Genomic DNA, 20921 nt, shown 5'->3' on the forward strand with positions numbered 1-20921 from the left:
CTCCACTTTTCCTCCAGCTCCCTGCTAGTGGCCTTGGAACGCAATCAGGGATGGCCCAAAACCTTGGGACCCTGCCCCTGCGTGGGAGACTCGGAAGAAGTTCCTGACTCCTGGCTTCCAATGGGCTCAGCTCTGGCCATTGCGGCCACTTGGAAAGTGAACCAGCAGGTGGAGGATCTGTCTGTTTCTTTTTCTGCAAATCTGACTTTCCAATAAAAATAACCTTTAAATTTTTTTTAATTTATATTTTTTAAGGTTTTTCAAAAATTTATTTATTTGGGGGAGATTTATTCTATTTAAAAGACAGAATGCAGCGAGAGAGGCTGATTTTCCATCCACGGGTTGTGTCGCAAAGAGCCAACCCAAAGCTGGGAGCCAGGAGCTCCATCAGCAGGGTCTCCCATGCAGGTGACAGGGGCCTAAGCACTTGGGCCGTCTTCTGTCGCCTTCCCAGGCACATCAGCGGGGAGCTGGATGGGAAGCGGAGCAGCCAGGACTCAGCCCTGGGGTCCTATTGGATGCCAATGCCGCATGCGGGTGACCCCTTAAACGGCTGAGTCACAGTGCTGGCCTCATCCAATTGTTTCCTATACACTCAGGTGATCCAAACATGAATCTGTAAGTGGAAATGATCAGCACAAAACTCAAGAAACACTTGGTTGGGAGAGATTCATTTACCCAAACTATGCAGGTCTCCCACGTGGGTGGCAGGGCCCAGGCACTTGAGCCATCACTGCCACCTCCATGAGCAGGAAGCTGGATCAGGAGCCGGGAGGCACAGCCGGGCACTCCAACGTGCAATGCAAGTGTTTTAATAGCAAGCCTCAATCTGACCTTGAATATGAAATATTTTTCAACAAGAAGTCAACCATAGGACTGTTTTCATAGCAAGTTCACCGACAAGGTTACAGAAAACTGTCCAATGCCAGGCGGCATCCCTGTGATGTACCACAGGCCAAGGATGGAGAACCCAGCCCTCAGAGGACAGCCGCACCCCTGCGACCCCACAACCACGTCCCTCGGCAGGTAGCCACGCCCACGAGAGCCACAACCACGGCCCTAGGCAGACAGCCACGCCCACGTGAGTCACAGCCACGCCCCTCGGCAGACAAGCCCACGTGAGTCAAAGCCACGCCCCCTCTCCAAAGACAGACATGTTAACATCTGAATCGCGGCAGCGTAGACCCCATCACAACCAGGAGCAGCCAAGAAACCCCAGAAGGGGCAGCCATGCTGGGTCCCCTTCCCTAACTAACTTCCGTCCCACTCTGAGACCCCTCCCTCTCCTGCTGACTTCCTGTCCTGTGATCACTCCCACTCTCGCTGACTTCCTGTTCCACCCTGTGACCCCTCCCTCCCCTGCTGACTTCCTGTCCCACCCTGTAACCCCTCCCTCCCTAGTTGATCCTGTCCTACCCCATGACCCTCCCTCTCTGACTTCCTGTCCTACCCTGTGACCTCTCCCCCCTCCCCTGCTGACTTCCTGTCCCACCCTGTGACCCTCCCTCCCCCACTGACTTCCTGACCTACCCTGTGATCCCGCCTTCTCTCACTGACTTCCTGTCCTGCCCCATGACCTTCCTTCCCCCTCCCCACTGACTTCCTGTCCTACCCTGTGATCCTTCTACCACGATGAAGCATAAACAAACCTCAAACAAAACGAGAATTCACAGGAGCCATTCCTGCTCCGTGTTTTTGAGTCCTTGGGGGAGAGGGGAGGGGCAGATGGGAATATTACTATTTCCCAAATCATGAGGGGTGTTTTGAAAGTGAAAGGAACAAATGCCCAAGAAGCACTTTGCAGTCAACTGTAACACTGCCATTCCTGGAATTGTGACACAAGGCGCCAGCTATTGAGAGACTGAGGTGGGAGATGGGGAGAGACAATACAAGTAAGTACACAGGTGACCCGGCGGCCTTCCAGAGCCCGGCCTGGGCCACCACCCTCCATGATACCACCAAACAAGTCTTCAGTGAGATCCGCCTGAAGGTCCCACCGGCTTCCTTACCCGGTTAGCACCACCACAAAGTCCATCACGTTCCAACCGTTCCTCAGATAGGATCCTTTGTGGAAGGCAAATCCCAGGGCGATGATTTTAATTCCAGCCTCGAAACAAAAAATCCCAATGAAGTATGGTTCTGTGTCATCCTGCCAGGGGGTGGAGGAGAAAAGTCAAGGTCAGCATTTCCTGTGGAGCACAGGGTGCCAAGTCCCGCCCCAAGCCATCTCACCTGCCTCCCACCTCCCAGCCCCGCCACAACCACCTGCCAAAACTCTCTGGTCCCACAGCTTTTGCAAGAAGCTCAGCGAATGTCCCTTTCTTCTTGGCCAATCCCATCAAAATTAACTTAAATGTAAGACATTTGATGTTTTTTTAATAAGGGGGAAGGAGATTTTCTATCTAATGATTCATTCCTTAAATGGCCTCACAGACTGGGGCTTGGACCAGGCTAAAGCCAGGAATTCCATCTGGGTCTCTCCACATGGGTACAAGGACCCAAGCATTTAGGCCATCTTCTGCTGCTTTCCCAGGTGGATTAGCAGGGAGCTGGAGGCAAAGTGGAGCAGCCTGGACTCCAACTGACACTCCTACGAGATACTGGCGGCATTGTGGGCTGTGGCTTAACCCAGCATGCCACAATGATTAAGAAATACAGTACCATAGTTGCAGGGCAAGGCCCCTCCCTGGATGAGAAGATGCCAGAAGCAAAAGAACCGGAGGCCTGTGGGCTATGGCAGGGCTTGGGTGCCGGCGTGCGGCTTAGGAGTTGTTAACATTCTGAATGTCCTCTGAGAAGGGGTGTCCACACACAGGGAACACAGCGAATGGGGGTAAATAAGCTGAATGGCATCACGGAGGCTCCAACAGAGTGATGTCATAGTGGAGTGAACTGGGTGACATCACAAAGGGATGACCAGCCAGAAGCCAGCAGGGGGACTTGGTTTGTAGCCCACATCAATGGCTCAGGACCAACCAGGCTTTCAAAGAAAGATTCTAGGTGGTATAAAACCCAGTCCACATGGGAATCTTGGTAAATGGCATTTCCGGGACCTTTGGGGAAATACAAACACTGACCAGGACTTCAATGATGCTGCAGAAACCACTTTGAACTGTGTTGGGTGTGGTCATGACCTTCTGCGTCTTCAGCAGCCCATATGTTCTCCCTGCCCCCCCGGGGTGGCCACACCCACCGAGAAAGGCAAACCAGGAAGATTTTTTTAAAGACAAGGTGAGGGCAAAGCATGTGACAGCAGTTCCATAACCGCTATTCAAGCTGGGAGGTGAGTTGATGGATGGCTCAGGGGACACAGGCACTTCAAAGAGTTTGTAGGAAGTGATGCTTTCATGGATGGTCAGGCCCTTGCCATTGGCCTGCCTTGTCCCTAATGGACACAGGGTCTGCTGAGCTTCCAGGGTGGGGAGGGCAGTGACAGCGTCCCTCCTTGCAGGTTACTGGAGCTCAGGAGAGACTTGGCTGTTGGAGCAGGTGCTGTAGCGCAGTGGGTTAATCCACTGCCTAGGCTACCTGTCTCCCACATTGCAGCATCGATTCAAGTGCCAGGACTTCTGCTTCCAATCCAGCTCCCTGCTAATGCACCTGGGAAGGCAATGGAGGATGGTTCAAAGGCTTAGGGCTCCTGTATCCATGTGGGAGACCTGGATGGAGCTGCTGCTTTCCTGGCTCCGGGCTTCAGCTTGGCTCAGATCTGGCTGTTGTACCATGTGGGGGAGTGAACCAGCAGATGGAAGCGTTCTCTCTCTTTCCAGCCAATCCTTTCAAGTAAAACAATTCTTAAAACAAAACTGATCTGGCTATTGGCTCCAGGACTAACAGCAAACTCTACCCCCACCCCAAATCCCCAACCAATGTACCCCTTAAAACAAAGCAGCGAGTCCGCAGGGGGCCATCACTCACCAGCCGTTCCGACATGGGGGTCTTGTCATCATCCGGCAGGTGCTGCTCCAGGGCGAGGACAATACAGTTTGCTATGATAGTGGCTAAAATCATATATTCAAAAGGAGTGGTGGGAGTTAAGGAAACCTTCCCAGCTGGCTCTTAAACAAGGGGCCGGGGGTTGGGGGGATACTGCAAGAAGCTCCTGGCTCCTAGCTTCAGATCAGCTCAGCTCCTACCACTGCGGCCACTTGGGGAGTGAGTGAGTCAGCAGATGGTAAAAATCTTCCCTCTCTGTTTCTCCTCCTTTCTGTAAATCTGACTTTCCAATAATAAATAAATAAATCTTTAAAGAAAATGACTCCCCCCTCCTCGCTCCATTTAACAGGTGCAACCGCTCTTTCTGCTGTCCCCATAGGTCCTTGGGGCAGGTCCTTTTGAGCTGGCCAAACTCATGGTTTAGTGGAAGAGTAAGGCTTTGACTGTAAGGTAAATTCACGAAGGTTATCTCCACAAATTTTAAACTAAGAAGAAAATGTGGATACCCATTGCACCATCTCACTCCAACAGTCCCTGTTCAGGGCACAGAGAGTACAGCTTCAGCCACTCTTGGAGGAGAGCAGGTACGATATGGGTAACACACACACACACACGCACACACACACACACACACTATGGCCAGAGCACAGGTCTTGGATCCTTAGTTTTTAAGACCTGAGGGGGGCCACATGACTCTGCCTAGAAGCCATCCTCAGTGTACCCCAAGGTAGTGGGGGCAGAGGTCAACCTCCACTGGTATGCCTCCACAGCGCCCCCCGGAAGAACTTCTTTTGGAGAAGATCCACTTGACACAGTTCATGTTCATGACACTGCCGGCCTCCCCCACCCACACACCCCACTCCAGTGGGCCGGGGTAGGGGGAGAGGTGGAGGAAATGCACCATATGTCACCACCCCGCAAACCTCTGAGAAGAAAACTGACCCCTAGGGCCAGGCCATCCCAGCCTGTCCTGGCCATTGTAAAGTACCGGGCAGTACCTGTGGTCCCCAGCCACGTGCTCCTCCTTGCTGAGACCAACCCAACTGCATCTCCAGAAACTACCTGTGTGTTCTGTGGCTGGTACAGTCACCATCCTGGCTGCCCAGCATGAAAAAATGGCATTTATCCTGATGCCTCTAAAACCCCAAATTTTAACTTGCAATAATTTGTTCATTTTCCATGAACCCTCTGAAAACCTAGTTTCCACTCCCCTTAAAAAAACAACAAAACCAAACCAAAACAAAAAAACCTCTTCTGCACCCAGATAAACTTACTTGTTATTTTCCCTCATGTTTTGATCTAACTTTCCACATTCTTTTCATGTAACATTTTTTGGGGGAATCTGGCTTTTCTCTTTTGGGATATTAAATCAACTATGGCACAGTGAGTTAAGCTACCATTTGACCACACTATAGTCGAGGGTCTGGCAAAAAGTCGTAGCTGCTCAGGGTTTCCCAGACAGCTCTCCTGTTCATGCACCCAGGAAAATGGCAGGTGACAGTTCCAGGGCTTGGGTCCTGGCCACTCATGCGGGGAGACCCAGACGGAGCTCCTGGCTCCCAGATTCAGCCTGGCCCAGCACCAGCCACTGCAGCCATTTGGGAAATGACCAGTGGGTGGAAGACCTCTGTTTCTTGCTCTCACTTTCTTTTACTTTTTTTTTTTAATTGGAAAGGCAGATTTACAGAGAGAAGGAGAGACAGAAAGATCTTCCATCTGCTGGTTGACTCCCCAAGTGGCTGCAATAGCCAGAGTTGAGCCAATCCAAAGCCAGGAACCTGGAGCCTCTTCTGGGTCTCCCACGTGAGTGCAGGGTCCCAAGGCTTTGGGCCGTCCACTACTGCTTTCCCAGGCCACAAGCAGGGAGCTGGATGGGACGTGGAGCAGCCAGGACACGAACCAATGCCCATATGGGTTGCCACACTTGGAGGTGGAGGGTTAAGCCAGCAGAGCCAACATGCTTGGCTCCTGTCATACTTTCTTTCAAATAAACAAATGCTTTTTAAAATTTCGGTCTTCCATTTTTTTTTTCCTAGTGCAGACTGGAGGAGGTGTGTCAAAGCAATAAATTAATAATAAAACAAAACAAAACCCACTGGCCAGGTGGAAAGACTGATTCCCCAGGGGTTGAAGTCCCCACCAAAGCCAGGAAATCCAGGCCTCCTTGGGTCCCCAGCACTACACACACACACACTCTGAAAAGCACAACTCCAGCAGCGGGTGCAACGCAGGCAGCCAACCAAGCCAACCCTGCCACCCGCCCATCTCTGATTGGCTTGCTGCCTCCAAGCTTGCCGGTCATCAGGGGCGCCAGAGAACAAAGCTAACTGGGTGTGCCACTTCGCCCCACAGCCTGGAAAATGAGAGACAAATATTTGTACACAGCAGAGCTTAGGCCAAACCCTGTGCTGGCCTGATTGGAATTCAACTTGGCTAGGCCGCCTCGCTGCCAGCTCAGCATCTTTGGCTTGTTGCTGCAGCAAAAACTGTGGCCATCTCCCTCCTCTGCTGCCCTGGCCTCCTGCCTCACCCTCCCTCCTCCCACCCTCCACCTCCATGGAGCACAGGCTGGAATACACGCCTGCCTTTGTACATCAGTTCAAGCTTCCAGGAAGTGTCTCAGCAGGCCGGTGGCAACAACCGTGGCACACAGCACCCTGACAGGCTGTACCAAGCACCTGTCAGGATCTCATCCGCCCCAGGTGCTGCATCCTCCAGCTATATCCGGGAAGCTTGGACAAGCAAGGCCAGGGGCCAAACCACACACCCCTTCTCCTTCTCCCCTCATCTTTCCGTTCCATATCACTCCCCCAGCCCTGCAGACACCCACCACAGATGGGTCCTGAATAGCAACCCCCTCCCCACCAGCCAATCTCTTTAGACTGTTACTAACTACAAGGACAAGGCCAGCTTCCACGGGATGCACAGCGGAAAGTCCTGGCTTAGGTCTATTTCAGGGTTTAGAGCTGAGAGAATGACACATCTGTACAGAGGTGGGGTACACCTCTTTCTCTTCCCCTTACCCACAAAGCCTCCCTCTGCCACCAAGCAGAAGGTGGCAGACAAGCCGAAGTGCGGGGGGCTGAGAAGGACACCGCCAAATCTCGATGAACCCAAGCTGATCTTGGAATGTATAAACAGGAATCAAAACAAAACAAAACATGCCCGCTACATGCACACGGGAGCCCTCAGGGGGTCCTCTTTGAGGAAAAATTGAGTCTTCAGCGCCCACAAGGCTTGGTCCACCCTGACCCAAGCCACATGTTTGCCCTAGGACCTCTGCACCTGTCACTCAATCCCCACCCTTCCTTCCCTACTTGCTGTCCTCATGGTCTTTTCAAAGTGCACTTCCATCCACCGCCTTTCTCCACATCTTACTTTTTTTCTCTTTCGGCCTTCGTCAATCGGCCACTACCATTTTTATTTTTTTCTTGATGCTCAGCACCTCCCCCTAAGTTTTGGGTTTGCACAGGCTTATTCCGTGGGTTGCTTTGTCCTCCACCCGCAAGAGGGTGTCCACTCTTTGGAAGGTGCTCAAGGAAGGAGCAAGGGAGGGAGGGATTGTAGTGGATCTTGCCTTCTGGGTCTCTCCCCCTCGGCTACATTCAGCCCCTGGAAAACTCAGGATGGGTACTGGAGCAGGGAGGCATGCTGCCCCCCAAGCATGAGTTAAAGGTTGCCCTGGTTTCGGTACCGGCTGGGGTGGAGGTGGGGGGAGGAGGCGAGGTTCTTTTCAGTCCTTGCTTGATCTTCCCAATTTAGAAAAACTGGAATCTTGCATGAGCAGCAGCAGCAGCAGCAGCGACCAACCGACCAACAGCGCCTCGGTGAGCCGAGCCGAACCGTCGAGCGCCCTGATTGGTTGGAAGACGAAGTACCTGTGTCAGCAGATTCCAAAAGCCTGGGGCTGGCCGCTTAGGAGGCCCGAGGGAGGCGGGGAGGACTGAAAGCAGAGATGCCTTCCTCCTCCGGGTGGGAGAGAAGGCAGGAAATCAGGAGAGCCCCAGAGAGGAGAAAGGTCTGCGGGAATGTAGGGGGTGGCGGGTGCCTATGCAGACACACGAAGGCCCTGCCCCCTCCACGCCCAGGCGAAGGCTACCCACCACCAGACGAACAGAGACCTGCAGAGACAACTGCCCCATCCCCACCCCGGAGGATGGGATGACAAGCAGAGCTGCACCTGTAATTGCTGTCTTGTTCTTGGGACCAAATCAAGAGAATCTTCTATCTATCTGTCTACGTGGGTGAAGTGACAGGGCTGCTGGTTCCTGCTGTTTTCCCAACTACCAAATCGTGCTCCCAGCCCCTTACAGCCAATCTCCAGAGACTGCTGGGAAAACCAAGCCAGGGCTGTCCTACTCTTCCCAACCCTGTTTCTACACTAGAGTATGGACGGGAGGCGACGCCCTTGAAGGAGTCCACCAAGCAGCCCCCAAATTGTGGGGGAAAGCTGCCCTGAACCCCTCTCGCCTCTCAGCCCCGTGGATACTATGTTCGGCAGCAGCCAGGAGCGGAGGAGGAGGAGGAAGTGAGGACCCAGGCTCTCCGTGGATGGATTCAGAGCGCAGACACCACCCACGGTGGGGATGTCTGTTCATTCCTCATGGGTGGGTTCTGCTGCGAGCTTTCCAGATAAGGAAAGGAGAGCTCAGGCTAAGACAGTAAATGGTTCAAGATCAAACACAGCCTGGCAGCTGGTGGTCCCCGAAGACCACTCAATAACTCACAGGAAGTACAAGCTGTTGCTTTTATGTAAAAACTGGAGTGAGAGTGCCCTGGGGACCTTTACCACCTAAATCAGACCTCACACATGGCACCTGCCCCAAGTTCCCACCAGCTGCCACATCTGTCGTCATCGACCATTGCCTGTTAACCCCCATCTCAACTGGATCCCACGCATGACAATTTCAGCTTCCAACAGAGTCCCCCATTCTGAGGCCAGGACTTCCAACCCTGCACCACACAACATCAGCCAAAAGCAAGTCAGCAGAGCCGGACAGCAGCTACGTGCTTGGGGCTCTGGCCAGCGTTGTTTTCAGCACCATGGCCAACTCTGTTTTCAGCACTATGGCTAGCACCAGGAGTCTGGCGTTCAAGTCCACCTGGCTAGAGCTTGAGGGCTGATCCTTCCAAGAAGGGGTCCGGAAAAATCGGACAGAGGGAAAACGGAAACACCCAATACCCAATCGGCTTGAGTGAACTATGTTTCATACACTTCACCAACTTCCAACACTTGGGTTATGGAGTGAGACATCTCCCCCTGTGGGAATTGCAAATATCCACCTGAGACACAGCAGGGAGAGAGAGGTTGGAAGAATTGAGGGAGACTCAGTCACAGTTGGCTTTGACCTTGGCAAAGGCAGTTTTCCTCTCTGGATTTTTGTTTCTTTGTCTATAAAGTGAGAAAAAAAAATCGCACCTGCCCTTGTAGGGCGGCACAAAATGTCCAATAGCGCGGGACCCTTGGTATTTTTTTATGCCTGTTCCTCTGAGGATTGGGGGGACGGGTGTTTTTTTTAAGACACCATTTGGGAAGTTGGAAACCCCTACTGGAGCACAGGGGTTGCAGCCCTGGCGTCTGCTCCTCACTCCAGCTTCCTCATGATAATCATTCGGGGTGGTGGCAGGGGACAGCTCAAGTCCTTGGGTCCCTTCCAGCCCTATGGGAGTCCTGGAGGCTTCTGCCCCCCAGGCCAGCCCCAGCTGTTGTGAGCATTCGGAGAGTGAGTCAGCAGACGGGAGAACTCTGTCTGCAGTGTATCTTTTAAATAAACTTTAAAAATACAACATTGTTTATGAGAACATATAATGGGGTGCTTCTGACAACAAACACGCAACATATGTTTATTTTTATCACCATAGTTGCTACTACTGTTATGATAGGATTCCACCAGGTTTTTTATTTTATATACTTTTTAAAGATTATTTTTATTGGAAAAAATAAATTTGCAGAGAGAGAGAAGGAGAGAGCTACAAAGATCTTTCATCCGCTGGTTCACTCCACTGGTTCACTGGTTAACTCTTCTTTAAGTAAAAATTTTAAAAATCTTCAAAAGAAAGAGAGAGAGGTGATGATGATGCCTGGATTTGAACCCAGCTACCAACTCCAGCTTCCTGTTAACACCAACCCTGGGAGATAACTGTAACGGTTCAAGTAGCTGGGTTCCTCCAAAAGGGTGGGGGACCTGGTTTGAGGTGCTAACTCACCACCATGGCCCTGGGCTCACCTCAGCCATGGCCTTGGCCCCGGAGACCCACCCCAGCTGCGGCCCTGGGACTGCCCCAGCCACCATCCTGGACCCAGGGACCCACCCCAGCTGCAGCTCTGGGCCTTCCCCATCTGCTGAGGGCACCAGGAAGTGACTCTGATGACAGAAGTCTGTCTCTGTCTCTCAGATAAATGATTTCCTTTAATTGGCTATTAATTTTTGCTATGTGACTGTCACCAATGAAAAAAAAATCCACTGGCTTTGCTGTTTAGTCCCTTCTTCCCCTCCACTTGCCTCTTTCGGTTCCCAGCATGAGACTAGACTCATTGATTTTTTTTTCCCCGGCTCTGACTCTGTCTTTGCAGACTGGACACTTGCAAGAACTACTACTAATCATTATTATTATTATTATTATTATTATTATTATTATTAATACATGCCTTAGTTCTTTAAGGAATATGAGAAGCCTTTAGCAACTTCATGGAAAGGCACCTGCTTGACAAACCACATGCAGATTTCAACTATTTTTTTTTTGTACTAACAGAAGTAAATCTTGGGCCCATTGTTCAATCAACTTTTTAAAATAACCTTGTCTGTTTGGATATCATTTGTATCATTGGGAATAGAAAATTCTTATCCCACCTTGTCCCCTCCACCTGGGATAACCTCCATCCACCAGCAGACTGATGTTTATCTCGGGCTCCTCCTTGCCTCGGCCCTTCTGGTTCCACCAAACTACGGCTGAGATGCGAGGGTTCACATGTGGCCTTGCTCCCTGTAGCTTCTACTCACACATGACCTTCCCAGGAAGCTGCCACATGTAAAACTCCCAGCCCTAGGAAAAACGCCAGCCCCTTGCTTCATTTGCTTCTTTAACTATTACAGTATTTTTTTTTTTTTTAGTGATACAGACACACAAGAGCCACGTCTGTGAGTGCGCTTGTGTCATCGGCGGCTTTAAGGTTACTCTAAGAGACCCTCTCGGTTCTCCCATCTTCCTCGCCTCGCAGTAGGTGCACCACCAGGCCCCACAATGCTGCCTACAATATCAGCTGACAAGCTCTCAACAGCACCAGGCCAAGTCCTCGACCCCTCTACCCCCAACAGCCAGAATTTCAGTGGGCCTCTGCAAGTGTCCTTCTTGTTGGCCTGCTCCAAACGCAAGCCAGAATGTGAGGCCAAGTGCGAGTCAGACACCACTACCAAATTCACATGTGTGAACTCTCCAGAGACAACACATGGGAGAGACCAGGAACGGGGGGAGAAAGATGGGTGACCGAAAGATGAGCACCAAGTTTTATTTTAGGGAAAGTGATTCAGAGTTGGATCAAGGTTGGAGTGGTTATGCAACCAGTGTCACTGAGTCACACACGTCAGGAGCCTGGTTTTATGGCGCATGCTTGTCACCTCAAACATTCTAGGACCTTGCAACAACTGGAACCAAGAACCAGGAATTCATTCCAGGTTTCCCACCTGCACGCACCAGACCCAAGCCCTGGAGACATCGCCTGCTGCCTCCCAGGCTGTGCCTGAGCACGGAGCTGCGGTCAGGAATGGAACCTATCCTAACATGGGATTCAGGCTTCCCACTTCACTGCTCCCACCTCGCGACCCTGCACCCACATGGGGGACCCGGAAGAGGCTCTGGGCTCCTGGCTTCAGATCGGCTCAGCTCCAGCCATTGCAGCCGCTTGGGGAGTGAATCATCGGATGAAAGCTCTTCTTCTCTGTCACTCCTCCTCTCTGAATATCTGTGTTTCCAATAAACATAAAATAAATCTTTAAAAAAAAATCCTTGATGAACCAGCAAACAAACCCACAGCCGCCTCATCCCCCATGTCCCCTTCTATCTCCGTGGCCGACATGCACCTTCTCCACTCATTCCTGGTAGGTGTTTTAGCGACACACTTGCAATTCATTCTTCTAGAAAGTTCCAAGCCCCCGATGAAAGGTTCCAGCACGGGGCCAGAATTTCAGTGCAGCAGGTAAAACCACTAACTCAGATGTTGAACTGGAGTCCCGGCTGCTCTACTTCCCCACTCAGCTCCCTGCGAACCAGCCTGGGACCCCTGTGCTTGGGCCCCTGCACCCACCTGGAACACCTGGAGGAAATGTTTGGCTCCTGGTTTTGGCGCTCATCTGAAAAGGGAATGAGTCTCTCTTGTTCTGACTTTCAAATCAGTGAATACAAGTTCCTTTATTCCTTTTCTTGGTCCACCCTCTCTCAAGTCTCCCTAGATCTCCTTCATTAACAAAGGAACCCCCCCCCCAAAAAAGAAGCCCCGACTTGGGTAAACTCTATTGATTTACTCCCCAGAGCTGCTGGCCCAGCTCCCAGGAGCTTCAGCAACATGGCAACACCAGGTGGTTTCCTCCCAGAACCTCACTCCACCTGCCCACTGCCTCCCCCTCACACCCCTACACCCCCGGAGAGAAGGGGAGCTGGGGAGGGGGGCGCTCGCAAGATCTCCAGAAGCAGACAGAAAAAGCCTTCAAGTTCAGGGTTGCTGCAGTGGAGTCCCAGGGGAGCTCTCCAGGCCAGAATTAGACATGGAAGATTCTAGAACCTGGAGTGGGGCGTGGGGAGCGGCTGCAGAATGCACTCTCTGGTGTGGTGAGATAGCAAGGGCAGATGGAGAATAAAAAATAAATCGTAATTAAAACGCAGTGAGTTGGGTCAGCACGGGCATCCCCTAGGAGCATCAGTTCAAATCCCGGTAGCTCCATTTCCCACCCAGCTCCCTATTTAACCATCTGGGAAAGCCAATGAGGATGGCTCAAGGGCTTAGGCCCTTGCACTCACATGGGAGACCCTGACGGAGCTCCTGGCTTCCGCCTGACCCAGTTCTGACTGCTGCAGCCACTTGGGAAGTAAACTAGCACATGGATGATCTCTCTCTCTCTTTCTCTCTCTCTCTCTAACTCTCCCTTTAAAATAAATAAATTCTTTAAAAAGGAAAAAGACACTCAGCTTAGTAGTAAACACACCCACATCCAGCCCCAGTGCTATAGCTTAGTGGCTAATGTCCTCACCTTGCACACATCGAGATCCCATATAGGTGCCGGTTCTAATCCCCGCAGCTCCACTTCCCATCCAGCTCCCTGCCTGTGGCCTGGGAAAGCAGCAGAGAACGGCCCAAAGCCTTGGGACCCTGCACCTATGTGGGAGACCTACAAGAGATTCCTGGCTCCTGGTTTTGGATCAGTTCAGCTCTGGCCACTGAGGCAGCTTGGGGAGTGAACCAGTGGACGGAAGATCTTCATCTTTGTCTCTCCTCTCTGTATAACTGACTTACTGATAAAAATAAATAAATCTTTTAAAAAAGAAGAAGAAGAAGACACCCACACCCCAGACCAGGGTATCTGAGCTTGCTTCCTGTTCTAAAGCACACCCTGGCAGGCAGCAGGTGGAGACTCGAGTCATTCGGTCCCACTGCCACCCAGGGAGGGTGACCCAGGAGTTCCAGCCCTGGTCCAGCTCTACCTATTGCAGACATTTGGGGAACCAGCAGATGGGAACTAGTTGTGATTCTGTGTCTCTTCCTCTCTCCTTCTGTGCATTTGAAAAGGAGAGAGAATGAAGAAACAGCCGCTCTAGAAGATGGTGTGAGCTACCCAAAGGGAAGCAGCTTTTGAGGTGGCAGACACGGGATCTGAACTCAAGGCTACAGAGTCCTCATTGCTTCCACGGGTGGCATTCAGCGTGTGCTGGGAATCCAGAACGAAACTGATAGAACAACCAGGAGTGACAGCGAATGAGGTAAGGGGAGACGTCCGGGGCACAGTTACACCCCAGGGGAGGAGCGGATGAAGGTGGAGGACAGAAAACAGCCAGCGCATAAAAACAAGGCTTTGCAGGCTCGGAAGTGAAAACTAGAGGAAAGGCATGGGGGCGGGGGGCTCTGAGCTCCTTCCAGAGGAGAGAGAGAGAGAGAGAGAGAGAGAGAGAGAGAGAGAGAGAAAGGAAGTGCCACAACCAGTCATGTCCTGACTCACACTGCAGGTGCAACACGCAGGCAGGATGACCAGCAGCTGGAGGAAGTGCGTCCATCCACCGCACTGCCCCTGCTTCAACCTTTCACTGCCCAGCTCTGGGAAACCTGCACACGTCAGGGGAGTTGTTCTGGGGTGCACAGGGCTGAGGCAGTGCCGTTCCACTGTCCATCGCTCCTCTACTGCCAACCGGGAGCACGACTGGGCGAAGGAACAGATTCTATGGATGTGTGCACCTTCCTCCCACACGGTCAGAAGAGCTGAGAACAGTGCCAGGCAAGGCAGCCGATTCAGCTTTGGGCATCTATTAGACGCCACGTGGTTGCATCCTGCAGGTTCGTGTTGGATCCTCAATGCTGATCCTCTCAGGAAACCACAGCAGTCTTAGCGTGGAACAAAGGTGGTGTGTGAACCCTGGCCCCACACCTGCCCCTGTTCTGCAATATGCAAGTACGCCGTTCCCAGAATGCTATGCAGAGGATAAGCATGCAGTTGTATCCTGTGCTGCAGGTGACAGAGGATGAGTCAGACCGGGTTAAGAAAGGTTCTGTGATGGACTCTGTCCTAAGGAATTTCTTTTACAATTAGGGCCCGGCATGGTAGCCTAGCAGCTAATGTCCTCGCCTCACACGCACTGGGATCCCATACGGGCGCTGGTTTGTACCTCGGCAGTCCTGCTTCCCGTCCAGCTCCCTGCTTGTGGCCTGGGAAAGCAGTCGAGGACAGCCCAAAGCCTTGGGACACTGCACCCACGTTGGCGATCCGAAAGAGGCTCTGGGCTCCTGGCTTCGGATGGGCTCAGCTCCAGCCATTGCTGCCGCTTAGGGAGTGAATCAACAGATGGAAGATCTTCCTCTCTGTCTCTCCTCCTCTTTGTATATCTGATTATCCAATAAAAATAAATATATTTTAAGATTTTATTTTTATTGGTAAGCCATACTTACAGAGAAGAGATACAGAAAGAAGAGATACAGAAAGTGAATCTGCTGATTCATTCCCCAGGTGGCCGCAACAATCAGAGCTGAGCCGATCGGAAGCCAGGAGCCAGGAGCTTCCTCCAGGTCTCCCACGCGGGTGCAGGGTCCCAAGGCTTTGGGCCGTCCTCCACTGCTTTCCCAGGCAGCAAGCAGGGAGCTGGATGGGAAGTGGGGCTGCCGGGATTAGAACCAGGGCCCATGTGACATGTTGGCAACACAGGCTGAGGCTTTGTCGGCTGCACCACAAAGCCTCTGGCTCCTCTTTTTTCCTAATGCAGGTCCTGCCACCCACCCAAGGGACCCGGCTGCACCCCGCCTCCCCCCTCCTACAGTCCTGGTGTAGCCCAAGCTGCAGCAGGGATTTGGATGGGGGAATGAACCATTTGTGCCTCTCAAATACATAAAAATGGAAAAATAAAAGAGTGCAAGGAAGGAAGAGGAGGAAGAAGAGGACAGCCCTGAGCTCAGACCCCTGTGCTCCCAGTCCCCACATCTTATCGGATAAACCAGCCTAGAGCCGGGGCCACCACATCCCGGCATGCCTTCCAGCAAAACCAGCCAGCAAGCAGAAAGATAGAAATTGTTCATACATTTTTTTTAATTAAAGAAGGAATGTAAATGGATGTGGGGAATGCTGATTCATAAAAATATATACTGAATCAGGCCTGGGCCCTCAGCTTGCTTGCGTCAATAAAGTTTTATTGGCACATAGCCACAGCCCATCATTTGCATATTGGATGGGTTGTCTTGGCTACAAGAGGAGAGCTGAGTGGTCCCAACACGGACATCCGGCCTGCCAGGGCCTTGACTCTGCAGGAGCTGGCTGACCTCCAGCACGACAGTAGTAGGTGACCAGTCCCTTCTAATCCACAGCAAGATTCCCCCAGTGGGAACCAGTACTATGGCGCCACCTGCAACCCCAGCAATCCCATAGGGACACTGGTTCAAGTCCCGGCTGTTCCACTTCTGATCCATCATCCCGCTTACACATCTGGGAAGGCAGCAGAAGGTAGCCCAAGGGCTTGGGTTCCTCCCACCCATGCGGGAGACCAGGATGGAGCTCCAGTATGAATTGCTTACTTCTCGAATTTTCCATTTAGTATTTTCAGACGGTGGTTGACCATGAAGCCAAAGAAAGCAAAACCACAGATGGGGGAGCTGTATTCATACACTAAATATTTACAGCATATGTTTATATGCTAATGTAGGTAATATGGCTTCATAACAATTTTTTTTAAGAGGGAGATTTTTTCCGCCCCCTGGTTCTTTCCCACAACCGCCAGCTTTGGATCAGGCTGGAGCCAGAAGCCAAGACCTTCAACTGGAACTACCATGTAGGTGGCAGCGGCCTGAGCTCCTGGGCCATCACCTACTGCTTTCCCAGAGTGGGCACAAGTAGGGAGCTGGGGGTCATGAGCAAAGCTGGGATTCAAACCCAGCCACTCTGACACGAGCTGTGTGTATCCCAGTATATTGAATGCCTGCCATAATCTGCTCCTGGCCCTCACGGCACTGGGTTGTTTTTTAAACATTTACTCATTTTCATTGGGAAGGCATATTTGCAGAGAGTAAGAGAGATAAAAGGAATGGCCACAATGGCTGGAGCTGAGCCAATCTGAAGCCAGGAGCCAGGAGCTTCTTCTGGGTCTCCCACGCAGGTACAGGGTCCCAAGGCTTTGGGCCTTCCTCCACTGCTTTCCCAGGCCACAGGCAGGGAGCTGGATGGGAAGTGGAGTAGCTGGGACACAAACCAGCACCCATATGGGATCCCAGTGTTTTCAGGAGGGAGGAGCCATCGCGCTGTAGGCAGAAACACATTTACCCTATCCTGGTTTTCTCTTTGTGCAACAAGAATGTGGCAAACAGGGCCCATGTCTGAGCTTCCTAAGAGACAACAGATCTGAGGCACCAGTAAGCCAGAATGTGATTCCTGCTCCAGGACTTCAGGAAGTGTGTGTGCGTATGTGTGTGTGTGTGTGTGAAGGGGGGGCTGTCTGAATAGAGATGGGACGGGAGCAAGGGAAAGCAGAGACCCCCCAAAGCTCCTAATAGGCAGGTACCCAGCTCAGGGACCTGGGGATACCAACCCTGGGTGCCTGCTTGTCTGGCTGGTCAGCTGCCAGGACCCAGGAGGGGCAGCTCTTCCGCTCTCCCCGGGTGGGCAGGGAGGGCTGGGCGAGCATGAATGGAGGCAGCTGAGGTGGTGACAGCCTCGTCCCCACAGGGCTTCAAGGAAGGAGGTGAGGCCATTCATGCTAACTGTTGCCAGATCTGGAAGCTGCAGGTGCACCGGATGGGGTGAAGGGCTCAGGCCATTGTCAACACACTCACGCTGCCATGCTCCTCCTCTTCCGCCCCGCCCCAATCTGATCCCCTCTACTTATGGCTGCCAAGGCAGGCTCCAAAGAGAGGCAAGTGCAGGTGGCAGGTGTGGGATCTGCTTCCTTCCTTCCTTCTCCCAACCCCCACCCCCTGAACCAAGGCCACCTCCATGAGCATCAGAGACCTTGGCCAGGATTCATCTTCAGCAATGTGGTTGCGCGTGGGGGTGGACACTGGCTGCAGCAGTTAAAGCCACCGCGTGGGATACCCACAACCCCCTACACCCGAGTGTCTATTTCACATCCTAGATCCTTCACTCTGACCCAGCTCCCTGCTGAGGTGCACGCTGGGAGACAGAAGATGACAGTCCAAGTGTTTGGGTCCCTTGCCACCCATGTGGGAGACCAGATGAAGTTCTAGGCTCCTGGCTGTAGCCTGGCCCAGTCATGGAGATTGTCAATGTTTGGAGGACTGAACAAGCAGTCTCTTTCTCTCTCTGTCTCTTTTAGATGCAATGGTAGGAGACTCCACACTCTCATCCCACGCTCTTGATTTCCCTGGAGATGAGGGAAAGCTACCTTCAGCTAACACACTCCACCACTGTGCCCTCAGTGGGCGCATTCACCCATCCAGAACCTGAGAAGTTGGCTCCGCCCTCTACAACTTGACATGGTCACATGACTCAAACTTTACACCAATGGCGCACACCTTGCTCCAACTAAGAGGACCTTGAATGTTTCCCAAGCAGAGCTAATGGAAACGTTAATGGCGTCAAGCTGACCACTGCACTATTTATCTACATGTTAGAGCGTCACGCCAGAGCCAACCAAGACGGCCAATGTCCACATGGCCAGGAAATTAAAAAAACAACTTCCCAAATCCCTTAACAAACTGGGAATCAAAGTCTTTCAGTCACAGAACTAGCTTCTCAAACGAAAGCCTCTTCGTGATTTGTTTGTATGTTGAGAGCAAAACACAACAGCTCTCAATCGGATCCAGCAATTCCAACCCCACAGCCATCTCCACCGAGGTCCAAGGTACACGGAATGCCACAAGCCCTTAGCACACACTGTCCCCTGAAGCCATGGCAGCTCTCCAACCATCCCCTCCACCCTGCCCAACTCCAAGCTCCACGATGGCCTCGGCTGGATCATTTCCATCACCCACTGCCTGGGACACAGTTAGCGCTCAGTAAATTCTTGTGATTTCCCAGGCTTGGCACCAAAAAAAAAAAAAAAAGCAGACCAGAGGAAAAGAGGGAAAAACATTCAACAAAGAGGTTGTCTAGTGTCTTACAGCAGCAACCACAGCTTTTCAGTAAGCAGGGTTGGAAGGATTCAGAAGGGAAGTGGTCCCGTACCTGACCCCAAACAGAAACGTTTACTTCATGCAATGGCTCTGTGAAACAGCAGGGAAAGCTACAATTTGCAACACCAGCATCCCACATGGGCACCAGTTCAAGTCCCAGCTCCTCTACTTCCCATCCAGTTCCCTGCGTGTGGCCTGAGAAAGCAGTCAAGGATGGCCCAAAGCCTTGGGACCCTGCACCCGCTCCATCAAGTCTGCTCCTGGCACACAAGGAACCTGCACACATCATCATCTTTGGACAGCTGTGGCCATGAAGCAAGTGCAGCTAGCACCAGGCTGCAAGCTCCCCCCAAGCCGTTGGGACCCACTATGGCAAAGCCTCCCTCTCAAGCCTGTCCCATCGTGTCACGTACCCAAGTTCAAAGCCAGATCCTGACCTGCATGGGTCTGTGTTGGGCTGGGGCAAGGGGTGAGGCCGGGGGGACACAGGTTAAGGGATAAAGGCCAGCAGGCAGCTTGGTTTTGGCTTTGGAAGGAGTTAAGGTTGGGAATGGAGATGTGGGAGAATCTGGGAGGGTAGTTTGGAAGCTCTGGAATGGGAGTGGGGGGCATGTTCAGTCTTGAACCCATTTACTCACTGACTTGTTCTCTCTCCCCTCTCTCCTCCGTCTGCCTCTCGAGGACGGATTTATTTGAAACACAGAGTAAGAGAGACATCTTCCATCCATGAGTTCACTTCCCAAATGACCCCAATCCCCAACACTGAGCCAGAGCAAAGCCCGAAGCCAAGAGCTCCATCCAGGTCACCCAGGTGGGTGCAGCAGCCCAAACACTCAAGCTGCTTTCCCAGGCTCATTCACAGGCAGCTGGATGAGAAGTGGAGCAGCCCATGTGGGATGCTGGTACTGCAGGTGGAGGGTTTAACCCACTGTGCCACAGTGCTGCCCACCCCCAACCCCATCAGCCTCTCTGGGTCTTCACACAAACACACACACGGGGTGAGGGGGTGGTGGGGGACACAGCTTATAAAAAGATGCCAGCAGCAAGACAGACACCGTAACACAATGTGCAGGAAACCAACACACAGACACAGGAAATGAAAGGGCAGGAGACAGCACAGGGAAGGAAATGAGAAACCTGAGTTGGAGAGGAGAGATGGCCAGGGAACAGGAGTGAGGGGGCAGAGGAGGGCACCAGCCAAGTTCTCTCTTTGCTTCTCCCTCCCTCCTCACCCTGTCCAGCCCACGCCACTTCCCCCTCCCCTCATTGCCTCCTCCTCTTTGCCTCAGCTCCCTCCATCTCCCCGTCCTTCTCTCTTTCTTATCTCTCTCCATCTCCCTCTTTCTCTCTCCTCCTCTTCTCTCTGTCTCCTTCCTTCCCCTCTTCCCTCCTCCCTCCCCTTCCCTTGCACACAAACCTATAATACCCATTTTATGAAGTGTGGCCTCTAGTGAGGCAAGATCCAGAGCCAAATACAGACAGGGGACACCTGGGACAGATAGCATGACCCATCACGGTCCCCCAGTGTTCCCAGCAGCACATGGGGACACCCACCCAGGCTCTCGCCCACCAGGGCGCCTCAGCCAGGGCAGGGAGGGAGCCAAGGAGTCGCCTGCCATGCACTCCCCCTCATTAATTTCACTATCAAACACTCCCAGCATCCCGCGTGGTCGGTCATATTTATGAAATATTTAACCAGGCAGCACCCAGCTGAGATGACAGCCGCGGGAGAACAGAACATGGCACCTGCAGAGGCGGCTGGCAGGGAGGACCAGGAACCCGGGGCTGGGGGGTGGTAGGGGACAGGTGCAGGAGGCCAGCAGGTGTCCCCAAAAGGGACAGGAGCTGCTCAGCCTCACAGCCCCACAGGGGGCAGCAGGCAAACCCCAGAGGGGGCAGGTGGAAGATGAGGGGTGGCCAGGGCCTGAAAGGTAGCAGCATTAGTGGGTGAAGGTTCCACGAAGACAGAAACACACACAGACACACACAGCTCTGAACCCGAAAGTGGGCAGATGGAGGCAGGTTACACCACAGTTTGGGACCCACATCCCCACCTCAGCTCAAGTCCCGGCTAATTCCACTGCCAAGCCAGCTCTCCGCTCATGTTGCCTGGGAGAGCAGCAGAGGACGGTCCAAGCGCCACCCAAATGGAAGAGCTGGATGGAGTTCCAGGTTC

The 20921-nt window shown here is 52.6% G+C and overlaps 1 protein-coding gene across 2 annotated transcripts in view; it reads right to left on the bottom strand.

The window, feature by feature from the left end:
- Positions 1-20921, bottom strand: part of CACNA1A (calcium voltage-gated channel subunit alpha1 A) — a 131596-nt gene that overhangs the window by 96571 nt on the left and 14104 nt on the right. For both annotated transcript variants that reach the window (XM_040990668.1, XM_040990669.1), the window contains 2 exons: positions 3919-4024; positions 2010-2149 (listed from right to left, as the gene is read on the bottom strand). In XM_040990668.1, coding sequence (XP_040846602.1) covers positions 2010-2149; positions 3919-4024 — 246 coding nt within the window. The remainder of the gene's footprint in view (positions 1-2009; positions 2150-3918; positions 4025-20921) is intronic.

Source organism: Ochotona curzoniae, unplaced genomic scaffold, assembly GCF_017591425.1.
Source record: "Ochotona curzoniae isolate NIBS_2020 unplaced genomic scaffold, NIBS_Ocur_1.0 contig_605, whole genome shotgun sequence".
Classification (NCBI taxonomy): Eukaryota; Metazoa; Chordata; class Mammalia; order Lagomorpha; family Ochotonidae; genus Ochotona; species Ochotona curzoniae.